Source organism: Periplaneta americana, chromosome 2 (genome assembly GCF_040183065.1).
Source record: "Periplaneta americana isolate PAMFEO1 chromosome 2, P.americana_PAMFEO1_priV1, whole genome shotgun sequence".
NCBI lineage: Eukaryota > Metazoa > Arthropoda > Insecta > Blattodea > Blattidae > Periplaneta > Periplaneta americana.
In genome coordinates, this window is record NC_091118.1 from 143,570,163 (window position 1) to 143,596,557 (window position 26,395).

Here is a 26,395-nt window from a genome sequence, read left to right on the forward strand (position 1 = left end):
TGTACAATTTGAGGATAAAAGCTGAATAAAAGAGACAACTAGTATCTTCAACAAGAAAAGTCTAAAAAATTTGTGAAGCATAGTAGTAATAATGGAAATAAAAATAAATTCTATAATTTGGAATTTCTCATTAGAGATATTTCCTTCTCCACTGTTGAGAAATTCCAAATTGTAGAATTTGATACACATCCACAAATGCAGCTTTGTCTTCTGACTTTGTTTTGCAAAAAATAAACTAATAATGATATAATAAATAGCAGTAGCATAGCAGTAGGCCTAGTAATAGTAGCAGCAATAGAGTGCCTTCATTAAACACCTGTGAGAAATTTCACTGTGAAGAACTTACATCAATTCAAAGGACTACAAATATCGAAACATGTCACACTGTACTAAAGTTTCTAGAAGAGTACTGAGATGACCTATCCAGCCTTGAATCATCCAGTAAGGGCTATGTGTCAAGATTGATGTACTGTAGTTATGGTAAAGATAAAATGCCTATTGAGGTGTAGAGGCTACAAGACAAAGAGATTTAGCTCCCTACCTTTTTGGACCTTACCATATAGACCTACAGCAAAGTTTCTACTATAGCCTTTTTATTCTATTCTGTTTTTAACTTACTTACTTACTGGCTTTTAAGGAACCCGGAGGTTCATTGCTGCCCTCACATAAGCCTGCCATCGGTCCCTATCCTGAGCAAGATTAATCCATTCTCTATCATCATATCCCACCTCCCTCAAATCCATTTTAATATTATCTTCCCATCTACGTTTCGGCCTCCCTAAAGGTCTTTTTCCCTCCGGCCTCCCAACTAACACTCTATATGCATTTCTGGATTCGCCCACACGTGCTACATCCCCTGCCCATCTCAAATGTCTGGATTTAATGTTCCTAATTATGTCAGGTGAAGAATACAATGCGTGCAGTTCTGTGTTGTGTAACTTTCTCCATTCTCCTGTAACTTCATCCCTCATTCTGTTTCTAACTACTGATCATTATAGTAGAATCTTTTCATGTGTAAATACACTCTATCTAAAATTGTTAATGAACAAAGAATTTGTCTACATACCGGTAGTTTACACTTTAATGCTTAATGTATCTGAATATTGTAAACATGTATAGGCCTACATAAACTCAAAGATACAAATAACTGACGCATAAAAATAGTGCAGTGACTTCATGGGAAATATTTCGCAAATCTTGCTGTTTGCCGTTATTTTATATCCAATCACGTGATAATTAGTGGTAAGTAGTTTGTTAAACACAGAGGCGTGAAAAAAATATACAAATAGAAATACTGGATTATTTATATCAAGCTCTCATGAAGAAACAAAATCTCGCTTGCAATTTGACCTTGAATCTAGTTGGAACTGATTTCTTATCTGTTTCATAGAACATGCCCCACTTCACTGCACAAAGCTTATCTCAAGAATTTCATGTACTGCGATGCAATCTGTTCAAAAAGTCTGATTTAATAAATAACAAAATACAGCCAGAAAATAAATCACGAGTTTTTGCAACATATCATATAGATATAACCAATGTTTCGGTGATCTGGTTATGGTTCCAGCAGATAGTGTTGTCTTTTTTCACCTTTCCTTTCCTGATGTTGGAACCGATACTGAACAAGTGGGGTAAATTTGGCCACAAAGTAACAAAAATTTAAACCATTATATAGCCTTAACATAGCAGATCTTAATAAAACATCTGACAGAGTGTGTGTGTGTATGTTTTTTCTTGTGTGTGCGCATGCATGTGTGTGTGGCTTTTCTCTAATGTTTACTTAAATTGTATCAATACATATTTTAGTGACAATATTTATTTCCAATTGGCTTTCAAGCTTTTAAAGTTTGTTTTAAAATGTTAGTACAGTATTTCCTGTACGCCCTTATGTTATAATAAATCAATTTTTTAATTTTTAAAGTAATAGAGTTTCATGATGGTACAGATTATCTTCGTATCACATATAAAGTACCCAGGGTAATTATATACTAGGGCTGATTTCATGGCATGTACATCCCTGGACAAGGGAAGACATTTGCTGAGAAATCGTTTGCCACAGCAGTGGACTAAAACTCTTACCTTAAAGCAAATAGTGGAAATGTCAGCTTCAGCTCTTCACCTTTTTCCAAAGCAAGCAATAGAGTTTGAGATATAATAGACTTGCAGCATTTCTCACAGAAGATGCAGACACGCCTGTCTGTTGAGCTAATTTCTTTCGTGGTTTTTACAGCAAGCATTCACTATTTACACGAATTTCGTCTAAGTTAGTCTCTGTAAAAACTGATCATCAATAAACTATCTACGAAATCGTCTACCAGATTAATATTTGAAAAACTCTTACAGATAAATATACATCCTTCTATAGACAAACGACGCACCATAATTTTACCCTAGTATGTGTTTAATGACTGTGTATAGAAAGCAAGCAAAGTCTATACAAGTGTACAAGTTCCCATTTTGAGGGGAAGTTGATAGACAGAAACTTTGGGTGCAAGATGCTGCATTGGCAGACATGAGATGCCATGCAATCAGTCCTGATATTTAATATCGAATCAATGTAAGACAAAAAGTTCCGTAGTTTTCATTTTAACCTTAATATTTATATTAAAATGTTTATTTTCAGTAATGTGACAGAAGATTAACATTATTTATAATTTATAAAAGACCGCAAAATTGAAAAAAAATTTTGTGGCAAAATTGAGCACACTATTTTATTTCAGATTTTCTCCATATTTTTACTTTAATACCACCACCACAGCAGCCACCACCATCACTATCACCACTGTCACCACTGTCACCACCATCACCACCGCCCAGCCTGCACCACCACAACCTAGGAATCTGATGTACAGGCTACATATAATACTCCTCTGAAGTTTCTAAAACTACATTATGGTCTGAGGAAGAATAGTTTCATATACAGTTAATGAATATTATAACATTTATGTGTTTTTAGTGAACCAAACCTCAACAGATTTGATAAATGACGTTCACTATAGAGACAACACGAAAAATGTTGAATAAGACCACTAAAGCAATGCTGTCACAGTGATTCAAACTAAATTGCTTACTTATTATGCAGTTCAGATTTACATATTAGGTTATCCTTGAATATATTAGTAAAATCGTACCAGTAATGCATGTCTTTTGAAGAGGAAACAATGTTGCAGTATGAAATAAATATATGTTGCTAATATACCCACACTATCTTGAAGTAATCAAATTTATTCCAGATTTCCTGCAATTCAATTATTACATTTTCTATATGTAGTCAAATTTACCCCAGAAAGAGCATTTCACTAATTAAGGTTTCAATTTTTAATCCCATGCATTAGCATTGTACAAATTTATATTAGGTACCGGTATGTAAATACTAACTTATTCCTTTTTGTTATAACCACTAAAGAAGTGGATATTAATAAACCTATGATACATTGAAAGAACCCAAAGATTTCGCGCCACCTTGGACAAAACGAAATTCATCAATCATGCTTACACAATATCCACATAATATTCCATATTATACTGTAGCTTACAGACTAGCAAAGCAGTGTTCACCTTTATTTTATAATAATGCATTATGATTGGGAAAAAAAGTAAATATTGGTAGAATTATGACAGAGAAATTGGAATGTAATTATTCCTAGAAGACTTGCCCCACATCACACTAATACCAAAAAAATTCATTTAGACTATCCAGGATTTGCATAAAGTTACCTGTGTGAAAAGCCAACGATTTAACTATTTGGCCATGGCTGTGTTTCAAGCAAATATTGAAATACAGTGTAATTGGGAATAGTATTTTTATAATCTTGTATCTTGTCTCTGACAAAGCAAAATATTGTTAATTCCATAACTGTTATACTAGACAACACAGTCAAACAAAGTGCTTTTGACAGGTCAGTTTTTCACACTATTTCGCTATTTTAGATCAGTTATTTACAGCTTCTTTAAACGTTGTTTATCATTTTAAGAAATTATAGGGCATTAATTTTCATTCATTTTTATTTTAAAGAATAGTACCTTTATAGATACAGACAGAACAAAGAACCTGATTTGTGGTGATGATGGTGTTGTTAGTGGTAGCAGCAGTAGCAACAAATTTACTTATAAAATTAAAAAATAATGTTACAAGTTATTACAGAATGCTTTGAGAGAAAATGCTTCACAGCTGCTTCCTCCATTATGTATCTCACAGTATTTACCTGAATGGATTTATTTATTTTTTTTATTTTAGTAGGTTATTTTACGACGCTTTATCAACATCTTTGGTTATTTAGCGTCTGAATGAGATGAAGGTGATAATGCCAGTGAAATGAGTCCGGGGTCAAGCACCGAAAGTTACCCAGCATTTGCTCATAACCTGAATGGAATCCCATTCACTTTTGAACAGATGTCACCAATTTATTGAGAATTGGTTATGACTCGACTAAAAAGTTCTATCTCCTAGAATTCCTGTGGTTCATCATTTTTAATTTAGAGGCCACAAACTTGTTCAGTAAGAAAAGCAAAGCTTGAACTTGTTTCTTACGATTAATGTGTAATACTCACCAATTATAGGGCCAAAGGCCAGCAGAAGTATTCCATTTGTCACCATCTGGATACCAGAAGCTGATGGTAAACGCTCTATGGGAACGTAGCTTGGTATTACGAGACTCATGTACACAGTACGCACTCCTTTGGCCACTCCTAGTGCCACGGCCACCATCATCACAGACTTGAACGAGTATGTGAAGATTAGAGCTGTAAGATACAAAAAAAAAAATAATATTCAAGTCATTACACTACATAACACTGTAATTTTTAAATAATTATACATATCGCCTCTTATATTAGAAAGTAACAATTTCATGAAAACCTGACTAAAACGACTAAAGTAGCTCGGCAGTTTATTTATTTATTTATTATTTATTTATTTAAACTAAAATATAAGAGACTGAAATATAAATAAATTGAGAGTGGAAAAGGAGCAAAGAAAAATTAAATGAGAAGTCAGGAAAAGAGAATCAAAATGAAGGAGGAGGAAAATGAAAACCGTGAATAGAAGCAAGAAATAGAGGAAGAAACTCAGAGGGAATATATGAAGGAGAATAACAAAAAGGAAATTACAGAAAAAATCAGAGGCCAGGAGGAGAAAGGAGGCGAAATGAGATGAGACAAGAGGAGAGGAAAAAAAGAATGGAACAGACGAGGAAAAAGAAGAGAAGAGACAAAAGAAAGTGAGGGGAGGAAAAGGATGAAAAGAGAAACAGTAAAAAGGAAGTACAAATAAAATAAGATCGCCATCTATCCTTTTTTAGACTAAGCTGTTATAAAAGAGTTTGCTGTTTATGTATTACAGTCTTCAATGCAATGCCTAATTATCTAAAAGCTTTGAAGGACCATGAGAAAAGGTTTAGAACAGAATTAATCAAGTTTCTACATACTCATATCTTCTACACAACAGGAATTGTTTATGCTTGTAAATTGAACTAAATCTGTTTACTATATATTGTATATTTTAGAAGAAAAAGCACTGATCCAATATGAAAAACTTATCACATTACCAGGAAACAATTGTCATTCATACAGTCCTCTCTGTAGATTGAAAACTCAAAAAGTTTCATATCCATGGTTCAAGAATTAAAACAGAAAATCAACATCCCGAATTTAAAAGAAAACTTACAAATTAAACCAAACCCTTTAACTCTATTAAATATAGAGTATAATCTAAATTTAAAAGAAGAAATACTGAAATCAGAAGTAAACATTGAAATAATGAAACAAATGTCTTTAGAGACAATTAAAATTAGGTACCCTCCACAAAACTGGCTTCATTTATACACCGATGGATCCTTGATTTCCAGGGAACAAGGTGCTGGTGCAAGTGTTACGTGCTGTCTCTTCTCACTTTATAGATCTCTTGGATATGGAACAACAAGTTTTGATGGAGAAATCATGGCAATAAGTGAAAGTCTCAGGAATCTTCTATGCCACATCAATAAATTTAAAAATGCAGTTATATTGTCAGATTCCAAAGCAGCTATTCTATCAATAGTCTCTAGACACACACCTTCATCTCAAACAGCAGAAATAACTAAAATGCTCTCTCAATTAATATCACTCAATAAAAGAATTGTATTCCAATGGATACCATCCCATTGTGGAATCCTGGGAAACGAGAATGCGGATGCTTTAGCAAAGAAGAGCAGCACTTAGACTTCAACAGAGAAAATTTGATAACACAATCTCAAGGCGAAAAATGGAACTCTCTGTATCATAATCCACAATTAATTCCCGATTTACCACGCAAATCGTCTGTAGCTGCATTTAGATTGGCAACAGGCTGTTTGGCCAAATATCTGCATAGAATTGGAATACCATATATCAGTTCCCTAACTGCCCATTGTGCAATTCAAATCAAGAAATGGATTTGGAACACTTCAAAATCTTTGCTTCAATGGCTGACCATGACAATATCTTTGAAAAATATTGGAGTGCAAGTGGTCAAATGACTTTATTGTCAAATGCCTGGCATTAGAAAACAACAACATATTTTTCGTATAGCTCAACTGATGAATTGTATATGCTGTAAATTGAATAGTAATCTGTATAGTATACTGGTATGTTACAAAAATTATAAATTTGCTTTCGAAGGAAACAAAAGTATGTTGGTCCGTGGAACTGTTCTGACTTAAAAAAATGGTCCCCACTTCAAAAAAGTTTGAGAAATGCTGGGCTATATCACATAAACAGGATGGATAATTTATTCCAGACTACCAAAAGCCATACAAAACTGTCACCATCAGGAAAGGGAAGCATGAGACAACCGAGAAATAAATAGAAGGATATGCTGTGATGACGGAACTGTCAATCTAAGTGTCGTGAAGTATGAAAGGAGAAGAAGAAGAAAACGAATAGGGGAAGGAGCACGAAAAGGGCAAAATTCTGTAGCATACCCTTGACATACTCACCTGTTCTGGAAGTGACGAGCATCATGAGTGCTATGATGTACATATTGCGAGCCTCTATTTTATAGTGGTCGCTGAAGAAAGGCGCCAGGAATCGAAACACGATGTCCAGACCGGCAATCACAGACATTACAACAGCAGTGTTATCTGTGGTGAATCCTCGATCATTGAGGATGAACGGTGTTAACAAACTGAAGTTGAATTCTGCGCAGATGGCCAGAGACATGCCCAACATCAAGTTGACGTAGATCGGGTCCTTCAGGAGACCAAGGTCGAAAAAAGCTACAATGCCTCTCCCTAACCGCTGCCAGAAAGTCAGTTCCTTCTCCTTGTCTGGCTCATCTTCGTCATCAGTGTCGGGACTTTTGTCGTCTTTGATATTACCATTTGCCTTCTTTTGGCTGTAACAGTAATTATTGTACAAAAATTTAGGATAATTTATTAATACTGTCTCTCACGCGCGCACGCACGCACACACACACACACACGTACATCTACAAATTCCTATGAATCTCACTACTCACACATGTAGACCACCCACACATTTACAGCACATATATACAGACTGATTATTTAGTCCTGACAGCTCAGCGACGCGAAAGAGGGGAAGTAATAGGAGTAGTGGGGAGAGGTCCGGAATAGAGATAAGGGCGAGCGGTCGGTAAAGGAATGCAGTACAGCTTAATTGTACTAGAAACATACCACTCTACCGCACGCATGACATCTGATTGCTCCAAAGGCAAGCGAGTGACTAACTCAAACACCCCTTGGCATAACTAAATGGACTCGCCTGAGCCAGGTGCACATTGCTGGAGACTGTCAGGACTAAATAATCGCACTGTACCTCCCACACAACACACACATACACAGTCCACACCACACATATGCACATATAGATTTCCCATACATTGATCATCCCACATGTAACTGCACACACCTACTTGCATACACAAAAAAATCAACAGGTGCACAGCTTTACTATTTTGGATGCCTTTATGTAGAATTATGTCGACGGGTGCATAGCTTTAATATAATACACGACTTCATGTATAAATAAATATGTGTGGGTAGTGCGAGAAATGAAACATGCCAAGGATAAAAAGGGAACACAAGGATAATAAGAGGAACACAAGGAGAACAAAAGGGACACAAGGGAACACAAGGAGAACAAGGGAACACAGGGAGAACATGGGAAGACAAGAACAATGAAAATACAATGAGAACAAATGAAAAATAAGGGGGATAAGGGGAACAAGGAGAGCAAGGGAAAAACAAGGAGAAAAGGGTAAAACAAGGACAACAGTAGGAAGTTGAGGAGCATGGGGGAAGACGAAGAGCACAGGGGGAAGACGAGGAGAACAAAGGGAAAACAAGACGGAGGGAAGAAGGAAAGCAGGGGGAAGACGAGAAGGGTAGACAAGGAGAACAGTGGTAAGACAAAGACAAAGTGAACAGAGCCATGATAAGAACAGGATAAGACAGGGAGAGCAGGGGAAAGACAAGGAGAGCAGAAAGAAGACAAGGAGAATAGCGGGAAGATAAAAGAGAACAAGGGGAACACAAGGAGAAGAAGGAAACATAAGGGGAACAAGGGAACACAAGGAGAACAATGGGAACACAAGGAGAACAAGGGGAACACAAGGATAAGAAGGAGAACACAAGTAGAACAAGAGGAACACATTTAGAACATGGGAAGACGAGAAAAATAAAAATACACTGAAAGCAAGGGGAAAACAAGGAGGACAAGGGGAACACATGTAGAACATGGAAAGACGAGAAAAATGAGAATACATTGAGAGCAAGGGGAAAACAAGGAGGGCAAGGGGAACAAGGATAACAAGGAAAAAACAAGGAGAAAAGTGGATGACAAGAAGAGCAAGAGAAGATAAAGATAACGGGGGAAAGACAATGAGCACAGGGAGAAGACGAGGCGCACAGGGGGGAAGACGATAAGAACAGAGGTAAGACAAGAAGAACAAAAGAAAAACAAGGCAACAGAGTGAAGAAAAAAGAGAACAAGGGGAAGTCAAGGAGAGCAGGGGAAAGACCAGGAGAACAGTGGAAAGACAAGGAGAACAGAGTAAGGGGAAGATAAAGAGAACAAGGGGAACACAAGGAGAACAAGAGGAATATATGGAGAATAAGGGATGGGACTGCATTTTCTTGTGATAGTCAATTTCTAAGTTATCCCCTCCCATACCTACTGAGGAGAGAGACGTAATTCTAAACCAAAACGAACACAAACACATGCTACACAAACCCTCCATAAGCACCCACTACACTTACAAAGACACCTACAAATCTCCGAAACACATACACGTTCAATTAGGGATTAGAGATATCCATAAGGATTCATTTACAACTCTAATGTACTGTAATCCTAGCATTACAGAAATAAAGAAGAAAAGACCTCTAATTTTTCTGTAAACATTCAATTAACGTACACAGAATTATTGAATTATTACATCAACTAAAAACACCTTTAGACGAAATATATTGGAACTTGAAAATATCTACTCTAATTTTCAAAACTAACATAATATTGACCGTTAGCTGTTGGCCATTAAAGAAGTGGAGCAAAACAGCTTAAAATAGTAGGCTTTCCCCTGAAAGTTAAGAGATGAGTTGGACATGGTTCTGTTAGTCGCAGAATGTAGTCAGAATTCCTTCTTTGCTCCAAATATTTTAGATATCCAACAAGACCGGCCAACCAGAATGGTGAGCTCTTTTAATAAAGGATATCTGCTTTTCAGTCACTTATGAAGACTACCCTGTATTCGAGACGGATTATCTGTAAATTTCCTCTTAAGTGGTTTGCTTTCATTGTATTGTTGGTTGTATGACGAGTGATAAGCCTACAGTTTAAATGCCATCATAAACTATTAATATCTTTTTAGGCTACAATAAGTTTAAAATAACGATTGTCATAATAGTAAAATATATTACAAGGGATAACAGATATATCATGCGGAGTTTTGTAAAATGAATTTTACACATCTCCTTACAGTGCACAATAGAATGGAAATCTGATAATAATGTTGTATTTTCGGGATTAAAATAGTATTTTTCGTGTGCTATGAAGAAAATGGTTTTATTTGCTTATTTTGGTGCACAGTATGCTTACATCACTCCGTTGGCGTGAGTGGAATCAATGCCTGATTTTTCGCACTTCTTGTCAGCATCTTTCTTGGATTTATTGCGGCGATTCTCGTCGTCGGTTTCCTGCAGTGGGTGGTAAGATTTCTCGTCAAAAATCTTGACGCTGCTTCCGAGGTTGACGGTGTCGAGTGACGCTGCTGACGCCCACCAGCTGATCTCCGCAGCTGGCTTTCGACTAGTGGGGTCTTCCACATGCGATGTACTTCGTTTGAATGATGCCACAGACAATCTTCTTTTTGCTAGCAAAATGATACACATATTAAATTATCATTATTCGATCTATGAATATTCGAGTAATATCTGTTAACTATCAAATATGATGATGATGATGATGATGATGATGATGATGATGATGATAAGGAAACACATTACGAAATTATATACAGTGAAACCTCTCCTTACAGACACCCCCAAGATACGGACACACCTCATATAAAGACAGATTTTTATGTCCTAACTGAAATAATATAGAAATAATGATAAATTTAACTCTTGTTTACGGACACTCTCAGACATGAACACGGACAGCTGTTTTACAGTCCTGAAGCTTGCTTTACCTCCTGACTGCGGACAGAACTTAGATTTCAAGACCTAATGTGTTACAAAAATGGAAAATTTAGTTTTGAGAACTGTACAGAAATTCTTTAACATGAAAGAAGACAATAAGGGTCTCGTAGGCTACCACTAGCCCAGCCGGCTACTCCTTGTTAGCTGGAAGTGGGTGGATAAACAAAATCATATAATTTAACCTGTCTGATGGGTCCAAGGTTACCGCGATCGTGAAACTGTATTCGACACATGATAAGGTTAGTAGGATTATTCTCTTCACTTTAATCAGTTGTTCTGTTTCGAGAGACATGGCACCTGAACGTGAAGGTTAAGTTTAAAACTGTAAATTACAGTACTGGTACTGCATAACTGTAGACCTAGAATAAAACAGAATGGCACAGTACTCTATTTTCCTTTTTCGGTCTTATCTACTATAGTTCAAAGTTGCAAAGAATTTACTGTAGTACAGTAGATGTATTTAGAATTAAACTACAGTAATACATTTCATTTAAAGCGTGAAGGGATACATAATACATATTATAAATTTACTTGGGAGCCTCTCTCCCAATAAAGGACACCTCCCAGATGCGGACAGATTGTTACGTCCCTTTGATGTCCATAAATGAGAAGTTTCATTGTATAGCTTCCATTCCATCGCAGTAATACTTCCAAGAAAAATTTTGGCCTAAAAGGGAAGTCGAATAGGTAGGCCTACAATTTGAAAGCACGAAACTGACCATTGCATTACAGAGGAGTCATTCAAAATCACTATTATTTAAAAGTTTCTATGACAAATTCAGAATATAAGGAAAAAATAAACGAATTCTGTTCCATATTATTGATTAAGGAAGGAACAAAATGATATAAATGAAACAAATTGTTGAAAAACAACAGAATCACAGAATTACAAGTGTTATATGAAGGTAATTAACTAAAATAAATTAACCTACCTCCCACTCGTCTGTGTTCGGGGAGGGGAGTCTCAAATCCATAGACTGAGTGAGCATCTATGTCATGGTCGATGGAAGATCCAGCAGTTATCGTCCGAGTTCTTCTTGTAGGAAGCTCTTTGAGAGCATGGCATGACTTATGGTCCTCTGGAGGAGGGAAAAATAAGCATATTTAAAATTGGTTTTCACAGATATGAAATATAATATCAAATATAACTATTACGATTACAATGAACTTTTTCATTAATATTTTAACTGCAGCCGAAAAATTTGTAGAAAATATTGCGTCATTTTTAATATTGTCGTTGATTAATTATTAATATTATTATGAATAATTACACCACACTATTTAAAATGTATACGGAGATAAGTCTCGAGGTTGTAGGATCATGGAAATTACAATAGAAAGTACTATATAGGCTACTCATTAGGCCTACGTTTTATTGATGACCAATTAATTTTGGCTCAGAGTTATGAAGACACAGAATACATTACTAGAAATTTTATACAGGAATATAATACTGGGGTTTTAATGTAAATACAGTTAAAACAAGACATTTGGCAATAGAAGGAACATATAAAGATTTGATTTAAGAAGAAGAATGTAAATATCTGGTGAAGAGAGGGAGGAATAATTACAAATGATGCGATATAAGGCAATTGAATAAAAAAAAATCTAGAAAGTTGGCTACTTCTACACTGAATGGTATTTTATGGAATGAACAGCTCATAGAAGAAACCAAAATCGAAATAAATTATTTAAAACAATACTAAGAAGTATCATGACATATCGTTCAAAAGTTGGAATATGAAATCATAATTAATCTTTAAATTGGCAACGTATCCTATAACTAAGATACAACATCTTAGTTTAGACTATAATAATTTTAATAAAATAATAGAAAAAATTAGCAAAAAAATAATACAAAATTATGCAAAATAACATAATTTACAACAAATATAACATGGACTTTCCTTGTTTTATTTGTTTTCTTAACAGTCCCACTTGGTATATACTTATACTAGAGTATTAGGAGAAAAAAATTTCCTCTTTCACAGTCAGATTATAGGCAACAATGAAGCACTATTAGAATGAGAATAACTGGGGTAACTGGAGTACCTATTCGGACAAAAAGTTTGCTGTCTTCGATTCATACTCCATCCAGGCATTTTCTATAAATTAAACCCCATTATCTCCTCTCCTAGCTTAGTTGCCTCATAAGTGATGCCTTGTTGGTATCATTTGTGAGGTTCAGACTTGTCTTCGGACAGTTGACTAAACAACAACAAACACCATCAGTTGATAGAAAGGCAATAGAGCTTCTGGACCATCTATATCTATGTTTTTACTTACCTCCTTCGACTTCCTTCTCTTTCATGTCGTCTGCAGACTCTGGATCCACTTTTTTGGGCTTCATATGCCATTTTATAGGCTGCAGTAAGAGTGACGCAGCGATTGAGTGCAAGGAGAGACCTCCGAGGATAAGTGCCGTGCCAGTAACTCCATAAATATCCATGAGCTTGCTGATCAACAGAGGCATCAGCACGGGGCCCAGCCCCATTGCCGTGGTGCCAAAACCCACAGCTTTACCTCGCCTTTCTCGGAAATACGTGTTAATGGACAGATTGAGTGCAGATGCCAGTAAATTGAAGCCAACAGCTGAAAAAAGAATTATATGTGTGATCAAAATATCCACTGTAATGGATACAACAGGTTATGGATATAGGACTAAGCTCAGTGCTTTTGTCTTACACTGATCAGTCACCGAGATTAATACGAAGCTGCCTAGGCAAGTAGGTAAATGTAGGCCTACAGGCTCGCTGTAACAGTGACTTTGCTTCTTTTCTTTATTTTATTGGGTTATTTTACGATGCTGTATCAACATCTAGGTTATTTAGCGTCTGAATGAAATGAAGGTGATAATGCCGGTGAAATGAGTCCGGGGTCCAGCACCGAAAGTTACCCAGCATTTGCTCGTATTGGGTTGAGGGAAAACCCCGGAAAAAACCTCAACCAGGTAACTTTCCCCGACCAGGATTCGAACCCGGGCCATCTGGTTTCGCGGCCAGATGCGCTGACCGTTACTCCACAGGTGTGGACTCTTTTCTTTATCCTCACAAAACGTATTAAATATAATAATTTTATATGTCATTAAATAGATATACAGTAAAATCCCTTGCAACCGGCACCTAAATAACCAGCAATACCAAAACAACGGCATTTTTGGTTGGGTCAAAAAAAATTTGAATCTACCACACTGCCACAATCTGGGCAGTCAGTTTTTCCACATTAGGAAGTTCACACGAACTTTCATTTTCAGTGAATATTTGAACCTAAAATTAGTGTATTATTTGTGTTGTGTGATGTGTTTTAATAAAGAAAATTCACACAGTTTTTATGTTTATTTAATTATGTTCGGGACGTCAGTATTGCCATATTAGGAAGGTCGCACGAACTTTCATTTTCAGTGAATATTTGAACCTAAAATTAGTGTATTATTTGTGTTGTGTGATGTTTTTAATAAAGAAAATTCACACAGTTTTTATGTTTATTTAATTATGTTCGGGACGTAGTATTACCACATTAGGAAGTTAGCACGAACTTTCGTTTTCTGTGAAGTGAATATTCGAAGCTAAAATTTGTGTATTACTTGTGTTGTGTGTTGTGTAATACAGAAAATGCACACAGTTTTAAGTTTATTTAGTTATGTTCGGGCCGTCAGTGTTACTACATTAAGAAGTTCGCACGAACTTTGCTTTTAAAAAATTTTAGACAATTTAATATTGAAGGTAACTATTAAGAAATAAATATTTCCTGAAAGAATAGGTAAAAGATCCTAGACTATGTTAGTGATGTAGGTCTTTAAAACATTCCAGTAAAAGAATCATACAGATATTTAATTAATCGTATATTTTATTATGTAAATGCTTTACGGTTGTAAAAAAATATAAAAATTTGATATTATTTTTATAGATAATTACTAGCTATTTTAATAGTCTGAGTAGTGTTTTATAAAGTGCAATGTATGTATATTAAGTATGAAAAGTTTTGTTCATTTAGCTTTTATAGTAGCTGAGATATTAAAAAAATGAATTCACTCATTTTTTGCAGGCCAATGGTGAACGTTTCCACTTAAGTTATCGGACAAACTTATGTTCAGAGTTATTTTGCGTCTGGATTCAAACTTTGGTATCCAATCGCACAAGACAATGAAGTCAGATTTGCATTATTTCATGATCAAATGAAAATGAGTGAAGAAGGAATAACTTTAGAAATATACACGCGGCACAAAAAAAATCACATTTCATAACTACAATTCCATAATTATTGCATTCAAGAAACATTTCACGCAAAATCGTTCGAGACATCCCAAGAGTTGTGGGTATATCTTAAAGGCAGTTATTGCAGAAGAGCCCGCATTTCTTTTAACTTTCAAAATATGTATTTCAATTCAAATTATAGCTTTTCTTTTCCATGTCACAATACTGAACTTAACAAAATATCGAAGGATTGCTTTAATCTTTGGTAATAGTTGGATTCAAGGTTCGCGGGGAAGAGAGGATGACGTATTTTGAAGGATGATAAAATCCTCAGCAAGGTTTCCTCCAGCATGGAAGTAAAGTTGAGAGACCCATGTCGTAGATTTTTGGCAAGTCATGTTGAATTTTGACTCTGAATAACCCCTTCAAATGAAAGTGACGTTAGAGCTACCACCATCACTATTATAACCAAAGTTTGTATAGGCCTACTATTTAAGACTCGTAAAAACCAATGTATCTGAATGTGTACGGTTGCTGATTTTATTCTAAGAATTAAATTTTGGAAATAATAGTAACAGAGCTCACGAAGGTCTGGACTACAAGTCTAGACTTCGATCTGTTCGGATACCCTCGTCTTTATTTGTGTAGGCCCTATTTATGTTGACAGCTTTATATTATCAGAATTTCTTCCAAAGTGTCTTCTTAGATATTTTGCTACAAATGAAATCAGGTATGACTTTTTAATTTATATTTTCCTTTTCTCGTTAGATTATTCATAAGCTTGTGCGTTGCTCTAACTTCACTGAAATGTATTGTATGTATAACATAATTTAAATTAGCAGATCCGATATTTTTGCGACTTGATTTCTTGTTTTTGTGGCTGAAGAAAATTAATTCGGAATGGCACGAACTGAAAAGTTGGCTTACATAAAGGTGATCATGCCCGTTGAACCGTGAGTCCTGAAACGTCTTGATTATGAATGTTATCAATGTAAGTGATATAGTCTCAGCTGGTAACCTGGCACATTTCGGTATACTATGATAGCTTGCAACTGATAACAATACAAGTCTCAGCATGTATGGCGTTGTATCAACAGCATATCACTGATTCAAGCAATCTGCGTCTGATCCTGCGTGTATTTTGTGTGCAACTTACGAGATTACAAAAGACTGGGAATATAGACTTGAATGTGGAGATGTCACAGTCCAAAATTGTGTCACTATGATCCTATGTACCTACTCAATTTAAGATTCTTATTTTGAATGGACAATAAAACTTAACGAATATAATTTAGAATTGCATGAATACTAATGAATAATCATTTTTATTTTAAATAAACAAATTAATTAATTAATTAATTAAACAAATATGGCAGTAAATAAGAAAATAAATAAATAAATAAATAAATAAATAAAATAAACAATAAAACAAAAAAACAAGTAAATTAACAAAGAAAATACATATATAGGAAAATAAATAAATAAGAAAATAAGCAAAGAATAAATAAAAACTAAAAAACAAAAAACAAAAACAAAAAAATACGAGTAAATAAACAAAAAAAATAAAGAAACAAGAATAAGTAAGTAAACAAACAAGCAAATAATTAAATAAACAAATAAATAAGTAAATAAATAAACAGACAAATCATAAATAAATTAATAAATTAACAAAAATAAATAAATAATAACTAAATGCATTGCAAATAAATAAATAAATAAATAAATAACCAAATAAATAAATAATAAATGCATAAGTGTATTAAAGCAAAAATAAATGAATAAATAAACATTTATTATTATTATTATCATTATTATTATTATTATTATTATTATTATTATTATTATTATTATTATCATTATATTGAAAATGTATAGTAATAGACTGACACGAATGTTCAAAATCTGTGTTATAAGATTTGTCAAACTGCAGTACAGTACAGTACAATACTTCGGAAAAAATGAAGTATTTAATACGTATAATTTCAAGGGAAAAATAGTTCCGGGGCCGGGTATTGATCCCGGAACCTTTGGCTGAACGCATCAATGCTCTAACCGACTGAGCTACCCAGTAACTTCACCCGACACCGTCTCAATGTTTCCCTTTGTATCCACATAACTGGAGTGGGGTGACAAGACGCCAGAAACCCACATCAAGTACACACAAACTCTGTGCGACTTGAAATTGTGGTTTTCTGTTAATGTACCTACAGTAACGTATATTAGTCGATTAGAGCGTTGGTGCGTTCAGCCAAAGATCCCGGGATCGATACCCAACCCCGGAGCAATTTTTTCCTTAAAATTATTCAAGTCTGCTTCACAGGGAGCTTTATCTGAAAGCTAGACTCATGATCATCTTAGATACAAGCATGCTTATTGTATTTCAATGCCTGTATACAAGTGAATTATTGGTACTGCAATATTTAATTAATCGGTCAACACATTTTAGGGCTTCAGTGTGTGTTGGAACCGGATCCTCTATTTCTTCTCCCATTGCACGGATTTCACTGTCGTTACCACTGCGTTCTTCTTTCTCCCCATTTTCACTCAAAAGTTTTTCCAGCTCTTATTCCGGTGTTAAAGGCACTTATGAAATATAAGTTCGTCGCCTAAAGACCCTCACAATAAGCTTTCATGTTCTTTTACAGAAGGAAGGGGTGGATGACCAGTCGGGAGTAACTACTGCTATTTCAAAGCATAAGGGGATGGATGAAAGTTTTAAAGATTCTAGAAAGTCGATCACGGCACATTTATGGCGAATTGAGGCGTTCTCTAGAACTTAAATGCAAAATCTTGAACCCGAGATACAAAGCATCAAACATTTTAGATCTCGTATCACAACAATGCGCAGAATGACATTTTAGAGGGCGTTACGTTTTTTGGAAGGAAATATTTCGTCAGGAGGGAGATGCACTATTACTTAACGTACGTTAAGTTGTTATTTCAGGGAACGCCTCAATTTCTGTGCAGTACTACACAAAATATTACCAAACTGTGATCAAAATTTAAGTTAGACAGGTGGCCAAGTTACAGAGCGAATTATATAGCATGTGGTTATATTACAGAGGTGGTCAACTTCACAGGCTTTACTGTATATGAATCATATTAAGACAACAAAATATTGTTGAAATGCTATTTAAATAATTCAAAAACACTTCGAAATTTCTTCCTGGACACGTCGCGTAATTTCTGAGTCGTCTCTTCTAACACAACCAATATATTAAATACTTCAGACTTGCGCCTCAGCTTTTAATCTTGTTACCACATTAACGTATTGTAGGAAGATGTCTATTAATGTCTCAGCAACAAATTTATGCATGGGGTGATATTACTTTATAATACACAACCATGATTTGCATAATAAAACTAACAGATAAGAAGTTGTTTCATGTAATGGCACTTGGTCTATATGACCTCTAAAGTACTTCTTGAAATTATATGGCATGTGTTATCGCTTCTACGAAATGCAATTAGAAGCGAGAAAATGTCAGTGCGACAAATTTTATGACTTCTTAGATTCTTCTCGTTTGTCCCCATTTCTGTGACTCATTACAGGAAGAGGGGTAAATTCTAAATGTACTGGAATTACATGTCAGCAGGAAATTTCAATTGTCAGTGTCGCTATTTAATTTGGCGCTTCACCCAACAGTGTGTTAGGAACAAATTGCGCATTTTTTAACACTAACGTCAACACTAACTTTATGCGTATGAAACGAGGTTGGTATTGTCATATACCAACAGGACGTCAGAGACTTTTATCAACCGATGCTTGCGGAATATCCTCTTCATTTGGTGGCCTTGCAAAAAGAGCAACTTCATCAGAAGCGCCACTAATGACCCGTGTGCCTGGAGATTTGGGAGAGAAAATGAAGTCGACTTGGACACAAGCTGCGAAAGGATGGTGGAGATATATACAAGGAGGCTATTGAAACTAATTTAAGTGTTTAATTCCGTAATCTTCACTAGTCCATTATTTTATATTTTTTTAAGGAAAATCTTACATATTTTCCGTGTCCTGTGTCAATGTGTTCCATGATGTGGAGATGGGAGGAGAAACACTGAAACGTACGCGTAAACGCATCCTTGCAAGGGAGTTTGGGGTTGATAAAACACTGAATATGTGAGATTCCAAGCCTGTTAACCTCTTGTCCCATTTCGAGTTTCGCTGTCCCACTGAAGAAACTCTACAGAATTTTGAAGTGGAAGGCCGAAAATGGACGCAATCTAATAGCTACCACATAATGGGGTTGCCAGGCGACGATAGAAAACAAAAGATGCGAAAACGAATGAGGTGTATAAACAATTGAATACGCTTTCATATTTAAGTATACAAATAGGGGTGCCATTTGAAATTTCAAAGTGGGGGTGACTGGGGGATGGGGGTGAAATCTAAAAAGCAATTAAGCCTGATTTCAGACTTCCCCCTCAATATCTAAATCGACGTGTTTTTTATTTAAATTGAATTCAATTTCAATAATTAGTTATTTAGACTGGGAAGTTTTGAAATGAAAGCCCTGTAGAATAAGAAAGTGTTATTTTTGACACTGTTTATTCTTTTTTCTATTTTATTTTTTGTTTACTTCTAGTTTTTGTGATAGTTCAAAAACGTTTATTCCTACCTGTTTTTAAGTATAAAGGATAAATTGAACAGTTCTCCAATATGAATTAATTACAACAGTACATGTGCGTCTTTGCGTTCGGTACTTACATGATATAATTCCGTATGTGATGAGAAAATAAGCGAAGCTATGGGCGTAGCTTGTGAGGATAACTCCAATAGAATTTATTACAGATCCGACTATTGCAATTTTTCTGTAGCCGAAACTTCGGAGTAGGTACCCACTGAAAAGACCTGTGAAGAAGAAAACACTGCATTACATCTCTTTCCATGATGCAAGATATTGAATATGATAAATTAGAATAACATTATATCAAAAATAAAGAAATATTTAACAATAATTATCTTTCTTTCAAACTTTTTTCAGCTTATGTGGTTTGGCAAAATATGAGGTCCTCTGAAGGACAGCCTATGTTACAGTGTACCTAAGTCAGCGATGTCATCCCGTTCTATTACAAGTATACGCTGTGTTCCAATTTCGTTCCAGCAATAGCACGCGCTCAACCTTACCTTCTTCCCTTACCTGCAGTCTTACGCTGTACGTGATAGGGGAATACAAATACAGTGCATCATTCGACCTCACGCTAAAGAGTAAAGAGCATTGAAGTCATCACAATATCCTCAATTACTCAATTTGTTTCAGAAATATTATCGTCATCAATGTTCGACAGCACGTATAGTTGTGAACACGAAACTTAACTAAACTAGGCTAAGAAGTCGACTGTCGACTAACAGACAATGATTTACGTTCAGTCTTATGATTTGTAATTTCTAACGTAATATTATCTGTTATACAGAATATTATACCTAAAAATAAACATCAACGGTCTGCAGCAAGTGCTCCAAGTAAGAAATGAATTGTTGCAATTTAAGGAAAAAAATATGTTTTAACATTAGACCAATACTAATTGCAGTTGCAATGGATGAACAATGAAATGAAAGCTCAATAAAGAACTATCTTTTCATTTTTCAGTTTATAATTTATTGCAATTTCAATAGATTAGCAATGAAATGAAAGGATGGATAGAACAGAGAAATCCCGAGTTTTCAGCTCTACGTGCTGATGCTTTATCCACTAAGCCACACCGAATTCCAGTTCCGATCCCGGATTGAATCCTCTCAGTTTAAGTTCTGTCTCTCAGTTTTACCTTTAGTAGCCTACCCTCATGTACTGTGTCACAGAATATGTGACAGTGGCATAATGTCCAACGCACTATGTATAGAGGTGCACTCATTACGAGTGACTAAGTGGCCGGGATCCGACGGAATGAGCGCCGTCTTGAATCACTAAGTGATTACTTAAGCATATTATATTATTATGATGTACCAAAGTACATATATTATTTCCGTGCAGGAATTCTGCGTTACCATATGACGAAGGATGGATAGAACAGAGAAAAATTCTCATCCCGTTATCTCAGGGTTATTTAAAAGTCACGAAAGATATGAAAGTCCTATAACTTTTTTTAAGTAAGTAAGTTTATATAAAAATCATAATACAGCTTTGCTCATAAAAGAACGGCGTTCATTTTCAAAGAAACACTTCAATTGTTATTGTTACTGCTACAGCAAATGAAATGGTTAAGCAATAATTCAAGCTATTTTTAAGTGAGTTAATGATTGTTTTTCCTTTTTTGAAAATTCGTAATAGAAAATAATAAGTTTTGCCTCTAAAACTGCAAACTGAACTTATTCAATATTTTTATGAATATAATAGAGATTGTTCCAGTGTACTGGAAAGGGTCAGAACTCTAAATGCATTGAGGTAAGGGCTCTGAAATTTGTCGCGGTTGTGGAAGTTGTAAACAATTTAGAGAGATACGATCGATGGCACATAAAAAGCATTGTGATAAACCGAAGTCCGTAGAAAACGATGAGAATGCTGCGACTGTTTTACAAGAAGTCCAGGAAATTGTACAAAATTCAGAATATTGAACATGCAGTATGAATCAAGTTGCGAGGCGACAGCAGATGAATTACTCAATAGTGGTGTATTTTAAAAAATTGGTTTGATCTGAATAAACCCATTTTATAAAAACAAACCGGATTATTATTTTCGTGTAAACTCACCCCTTAAAGTTCGAGGGCGTCCAAATCTTTTGTGACTTTCGAATAATCCGACATATGTATAGAAGCATGGATGGAACGTCAGTTTATTTCAGGAATCGTAACTTACAAAGCAGTAAACAAGGTAGGTCTAAGTCAATTATTTTAATTGAAAAGATTAATCGACGGATTGAAAAACTTTATACTAAAAACGATATAATGAACATGTACTCAAAGGGTTGGCAGAATTCTATCCTAAAACGTTATAACCAATTCGTACAAAAACTAGCGCTCTTGTCATCAATATGCAGTATAATGATTTCGTAATGTTGCCGAAGCTGAATACTTATTCAGTTACAAAGTTTCGCTAAGAAAGTCACTATATACGTCATTCAAAGAACAATTCTTCGAACAAAGAAAAAATATATTTAAAATATTTATTTACTTTCATGTCATTAATTACTAGTAAACTAGGGGAAAACCGGATGGATGACTCATTCAGCAATGGGATAAACCAAATAAATTTGCAATTCAGAACCGCAAACACGAACTTGAATCAATGAGATGTTCGGCAACTGATAGTTCGATTAGACACGACCTTTATAATGCCGGATGATGCAAGACAGGATGCAGCTGAGATTCGAGTCTGTTATTTTCTTAGCTTATAGTTTTGTTTGTTTTCTAAGAAAAATGCGTATGTGGATATTGGACAAGGGCCTATAAGATGCATACGAATACCAAAACAAATTTTACTGCAACAAAATATTTTTGTAAACATTAAGGGTAAATAGAAGTGAAATTTGAATATTTAAAAGTATTGGAAATACAGTTTTCATTTTTTACACACATTATTTGGTATATAAAAGGTATACACTAAAACTTTCGGCTCAATTGGTAAATTTTTTGTACATTTGTAACGTGTTTCACAAAATAAATTATTTTATTTTTTTATCTCGTCGTATAAAAATTATTTTCCTAAACCTAAATTTCATTGTTATGTTCAGCACATTGTCATTAATAACAACTGGCATGGAAATTTTAAGCATGCTCATTAGTTTTCTATAAAAAACATATTTACAATACTGTAGATCAAAAATGTGCGAGGACTGTACAATTATTACTTTTTTAATTCTTTTGAATTCCAACTGAGATATCCATGGCATTTTGACACCTTTCGTACAGTATAAATTGAGGGAGATGTGAAACAAATTTCATGCAGCTAGCTCAAAATTTGTGGAAGGAAACAGGCTTTGAGTATGGGAAAAAATGCAAAAACTAAAAACCTAAAAGCCAAGAAAAATAGAGTTAAACAGCAGGAACTTCAACATATTTAAAGTGTATACACCTTTAAAAATTACTGTCAAAACAAGTGTTCTAAGGAGCTTAAGTCTCTGACATTTTGCAATGAGCATCTATAAGCCTCCACATATTTTCTAATAGTAAAAACAAAAAAGTGAATTTTTTCTTGTAAAATGTAGTTATTACTTCACTTCAGTATATCCTCAACATCATCGTTTCAATACATCATAACACGTTCTTACCATAATAGCACTTCATTATAACATACCGTATGATATATTACATATAGAATGTTTAAGTGACTTATAGGACTATTAGAAATGGTCATAAGAAGAAAATTTAGACAATTTTAGAACCTGAAGAAACGTCTTATTTACGAGTTGTAATATGCAGCTATCATATGATAGCAGTCAAAGCAGTCAGGAAAGCAGTCAAACTCCTTTGCATGCATGCATATTGGAATTCCTCCTGTGCAGGGAATTTTTATCGGGAAATTAGTAATTGGCTACCTTTGTAAAAAAATTTGCACTAGTGGCAGAGTAGACTATTGCTGAATAATTCTTACATTCTACCTTCAATCAAAATGGAACAGTACGCGCTTTAAATGCTTACATAGTATAATGTGGATTTTATCAAATGGGAACAGCAGAAAGCGAAGCGGATTAATTGGGTCCCTTTCAAGATGAATTGGCGACCATAGCCCTTTGACCAAGAAACAACGCCGGAAATTCAAAAACTGCTTAATACTTATCCGAAAAATCGTCAACAAACCCTGGAGCATGTGAAATATCAATTGGTAAGGCGTACTGTACAATTCAGTATTGTAAGTCTTATGCTTAGTACATACTTGGAAATATCGTCTAAAAGCATTATACTAGAATTGTGTTATAAACTGGTGTAATAATATTACTAAGTAATATACCGACCGTTCGGCTTGAATTTTCGGCTCGGAAGACGCCCATCAAGACATACTTGTACGGCCGGTGTAGACTGTGTCATCATCGATCCGTAACCTCCCGGGTATTTTTTATGCATTCAATTTTGATTAATAATAGCGTGCACTCAATTAGACTCGTATTTTAATTTCATAATGAGTGCTAACCTGTGTTATAGGAGTTACGCAAATAACTATATTAACATATTTTACGTATTTCCGACATCTTTTGGTGAAATTGCTTTTCACACACAAAAGTTTTACGTATTTCCGTAATGCTTGCTGTTTATCTTCTCATATTGTTTCAAGTTCGTCCACAGTGTGGAGGTTATCATTTATACTCTCTTTTAGAGTATTTAGTACGTAAGTTTTAATCCGGAGAAGCGCCGTGGGTTCGCTGATGCAAGCACGCGGTAACGGGGGGGGGGGGGAGGATCCTCCGGCAATCGGCCGACAGAAACACCGGGATCGTTCGCTGGAACTCATGGTATATTTACCTATAGCTTCTTTGCGTTAACTAGTATGGTTCAGAAAATGTTGCTTTTGGCAACAATGTTTCTCTTACTTCTTTGACGTAATTTTTGAGTGAGCATATACAGACTGCTGCCAAAATTTAATTCGACATGATGATGATGATGATTATTATTATTATTATTATTATTATTATTATTATTATTATTATTATTATTATTATTATGGTGATGTTTAATAGGGCACGTTAGCATTATGGTTATTTGCGCCCTTAATGTAAAGTTCTTTAAAACAAGACACATTTAAACAATAGCAGAACTAAAATACGAATACGAGCAAAAAAAAAAAAAGTCACACAAAAATGAGGCACATGGCGTTATTACCAGATGAGGAGATGACACTAAGGGATATGCTACTGGAGTCAAATGACAGCTGTGAACAGTATGGGATGAAGATAAATGTTAACAAGACGAAGACCATGGTCATAGGAAGAAAAATAGAGGAGATAAAATTGCGAATTCTAAATGAGGCATTAGAGCAAGTGGACAGCTTCAAATACTTGGGTTATAACTATAAACAGTAACATGAGCTGCTGCCAGGAAGTCAAAAGGTGAATAACAATGGCTAAGGAAGCTTTAAAAAAAAAAAAAAAAAAAAAAAAAAAAAAAAAAAAAAAAAAAAAAAAAAAAAAGGAGCATCTTTTGCGGACCTATGGAAAAAGAACTAAGGAAGAGAAAGTGAAGTTCTTTGTGTGGAGTGTAGCATTGTATGGATCAGAAACCTAGACACTGCGACGAAGTGAAGAGAAGCGAATAGAAGCATTTGAAATGTGGATATGGAAAAGAATGGAACGTGTGAAATGGACAGACAGAATAAAAAATGAAGCTGTTGGAAAGAGTGGGTGAAGAAAGAATGATGCTGAAATTGATCAGGAAGAGAAAAAGGAAATGGTTAGGTCACTGGCTGACAAGAAACTGCCTACTGAAGGATGCACTGGAAGAAATGGTGAACGGGAGAAGAATTCGGAGCAGAAGAAGATATCAGATGATAGACGACATTAAGATATATGGATCATATGAGGAGACAATGAGGAAGGCAGAAAATAGGAAAGATTGGATAATGCTGGGTTTGCAGTGAAAGACCTGCCCTTGGGCAGAACACCGAATGAATTATGAATGACAAATTCATTAATAACAAGGTGATTCGCTATATGGCATAAAAACGAACTATTTATTAGACCCAAAATAATAAAACAAAGACTACCAGCTGCAAAGTGTCCGGTAATACGAGATATAATAATAATGTGTAAAATTTTCGGATATATAAGGTCCGAAATGTAAAGTTTAAGTAAAGCAACACGCAACTAAAATACTACTCAGATGTAAAAAGTCTGAAAGGTAAGCAACAACGTGTTTACAGTAATCTAAAATTGTCAAATCTGTGCTTGACGAAATCCACAACATTTCATTTACACAATTAAAATAATTTCCTGGAGCGTCACGTAGTTTCAGCCGAATTGCATACAAACGCGGAACACAATTCAACATGGTGTCAAGAACAACTAGCAGATCTGAGAGCGCAAAATGATTCGATACAATTTGCACTCACTATTATTATTTACTTACTTATGGCTTTCAAGGAACCCGGAGGTTCATTGCCTGCCATCGGTCCCTATCCTCAGCAAGATTAATCCAGTCTCTACCATCATATCCCACCTCCCTCAAATCCACTTTAATATTATCCTCCCATCTACGTCTCGGCCTCCCCAAAGATCTTATTCCCTCTAGCCTCCCAACTAACACTCTATATGCATTTCTAGATTCGCCCATACATGTTACATGTCCTGCCCATCTCAAACGTCTGGATTTAATGTTCCTTATTAGGCCTATGTCAGGTGAAGAGCACTCACTATTATTATGAACATTAACTGTTCCTACATGTTTAAAACAACCACACAAGGCGGTCCAGCTAACGTTGGCCTTCGCATCAGATACTGTGTGACCGAGCATTAATCTCTAAACTTCATGCTTTCAGCAATGAGGCTTAGTTTACCAGAGATGGGATGCTAGATTACCAGAACATGGGTGGGCTAGAGGAAACCTCCATGTCATTCCAGAGTTTCCGTGAAAAGTGGATTGGATGGGAGGTCCATTATGATCCT

At 35.2% G+C, this 26,395-nt stretch overlaps 1 protein-coding gene across 4 annotated transcripts in view; it reads right to left on the reverse strand.

The window, feature by feature from the left end:
- The window catches only part of LOC138694633 (monocarboxylate transporter 9-like), a 326,720-nt gene that overhangs the window by 11,567 nt on the left and 288,758 nt on the right, over nt 1-26,395 (reverse strand). For all 4 annotated transcript variants that reach the window (XM_069818551.1, XM_069818552.1, XM_069818550.1 and 1 more), the window contains 6 exons: nt 19,575-19,718; nt 12,963-13,268; nt 11,609-11,755; nt 10,075-10,348; nt 6,954-7,351; nt 4,552-4,743 (listed from right to left, as the gene is read on the reverse strand). In XM_069818551.1, coding sequence (XP_069674652.1) covers nt 4,552-4,743; nt 6,954-7,351; nt 10,075-10,348; nt 11,609-11,755; nt 12,963-13,268; nt 19,575-19,718 — 1,461 coding nt within the window. The remainder of the gene's footprint in view (nt 1-4,551; nt 4,744-6,953; nt 7,352-10,074; nt 10,349-11,608; nt 11,756-12,962; nt 13,269-19,574; nt 19,719-26,395) is intronic.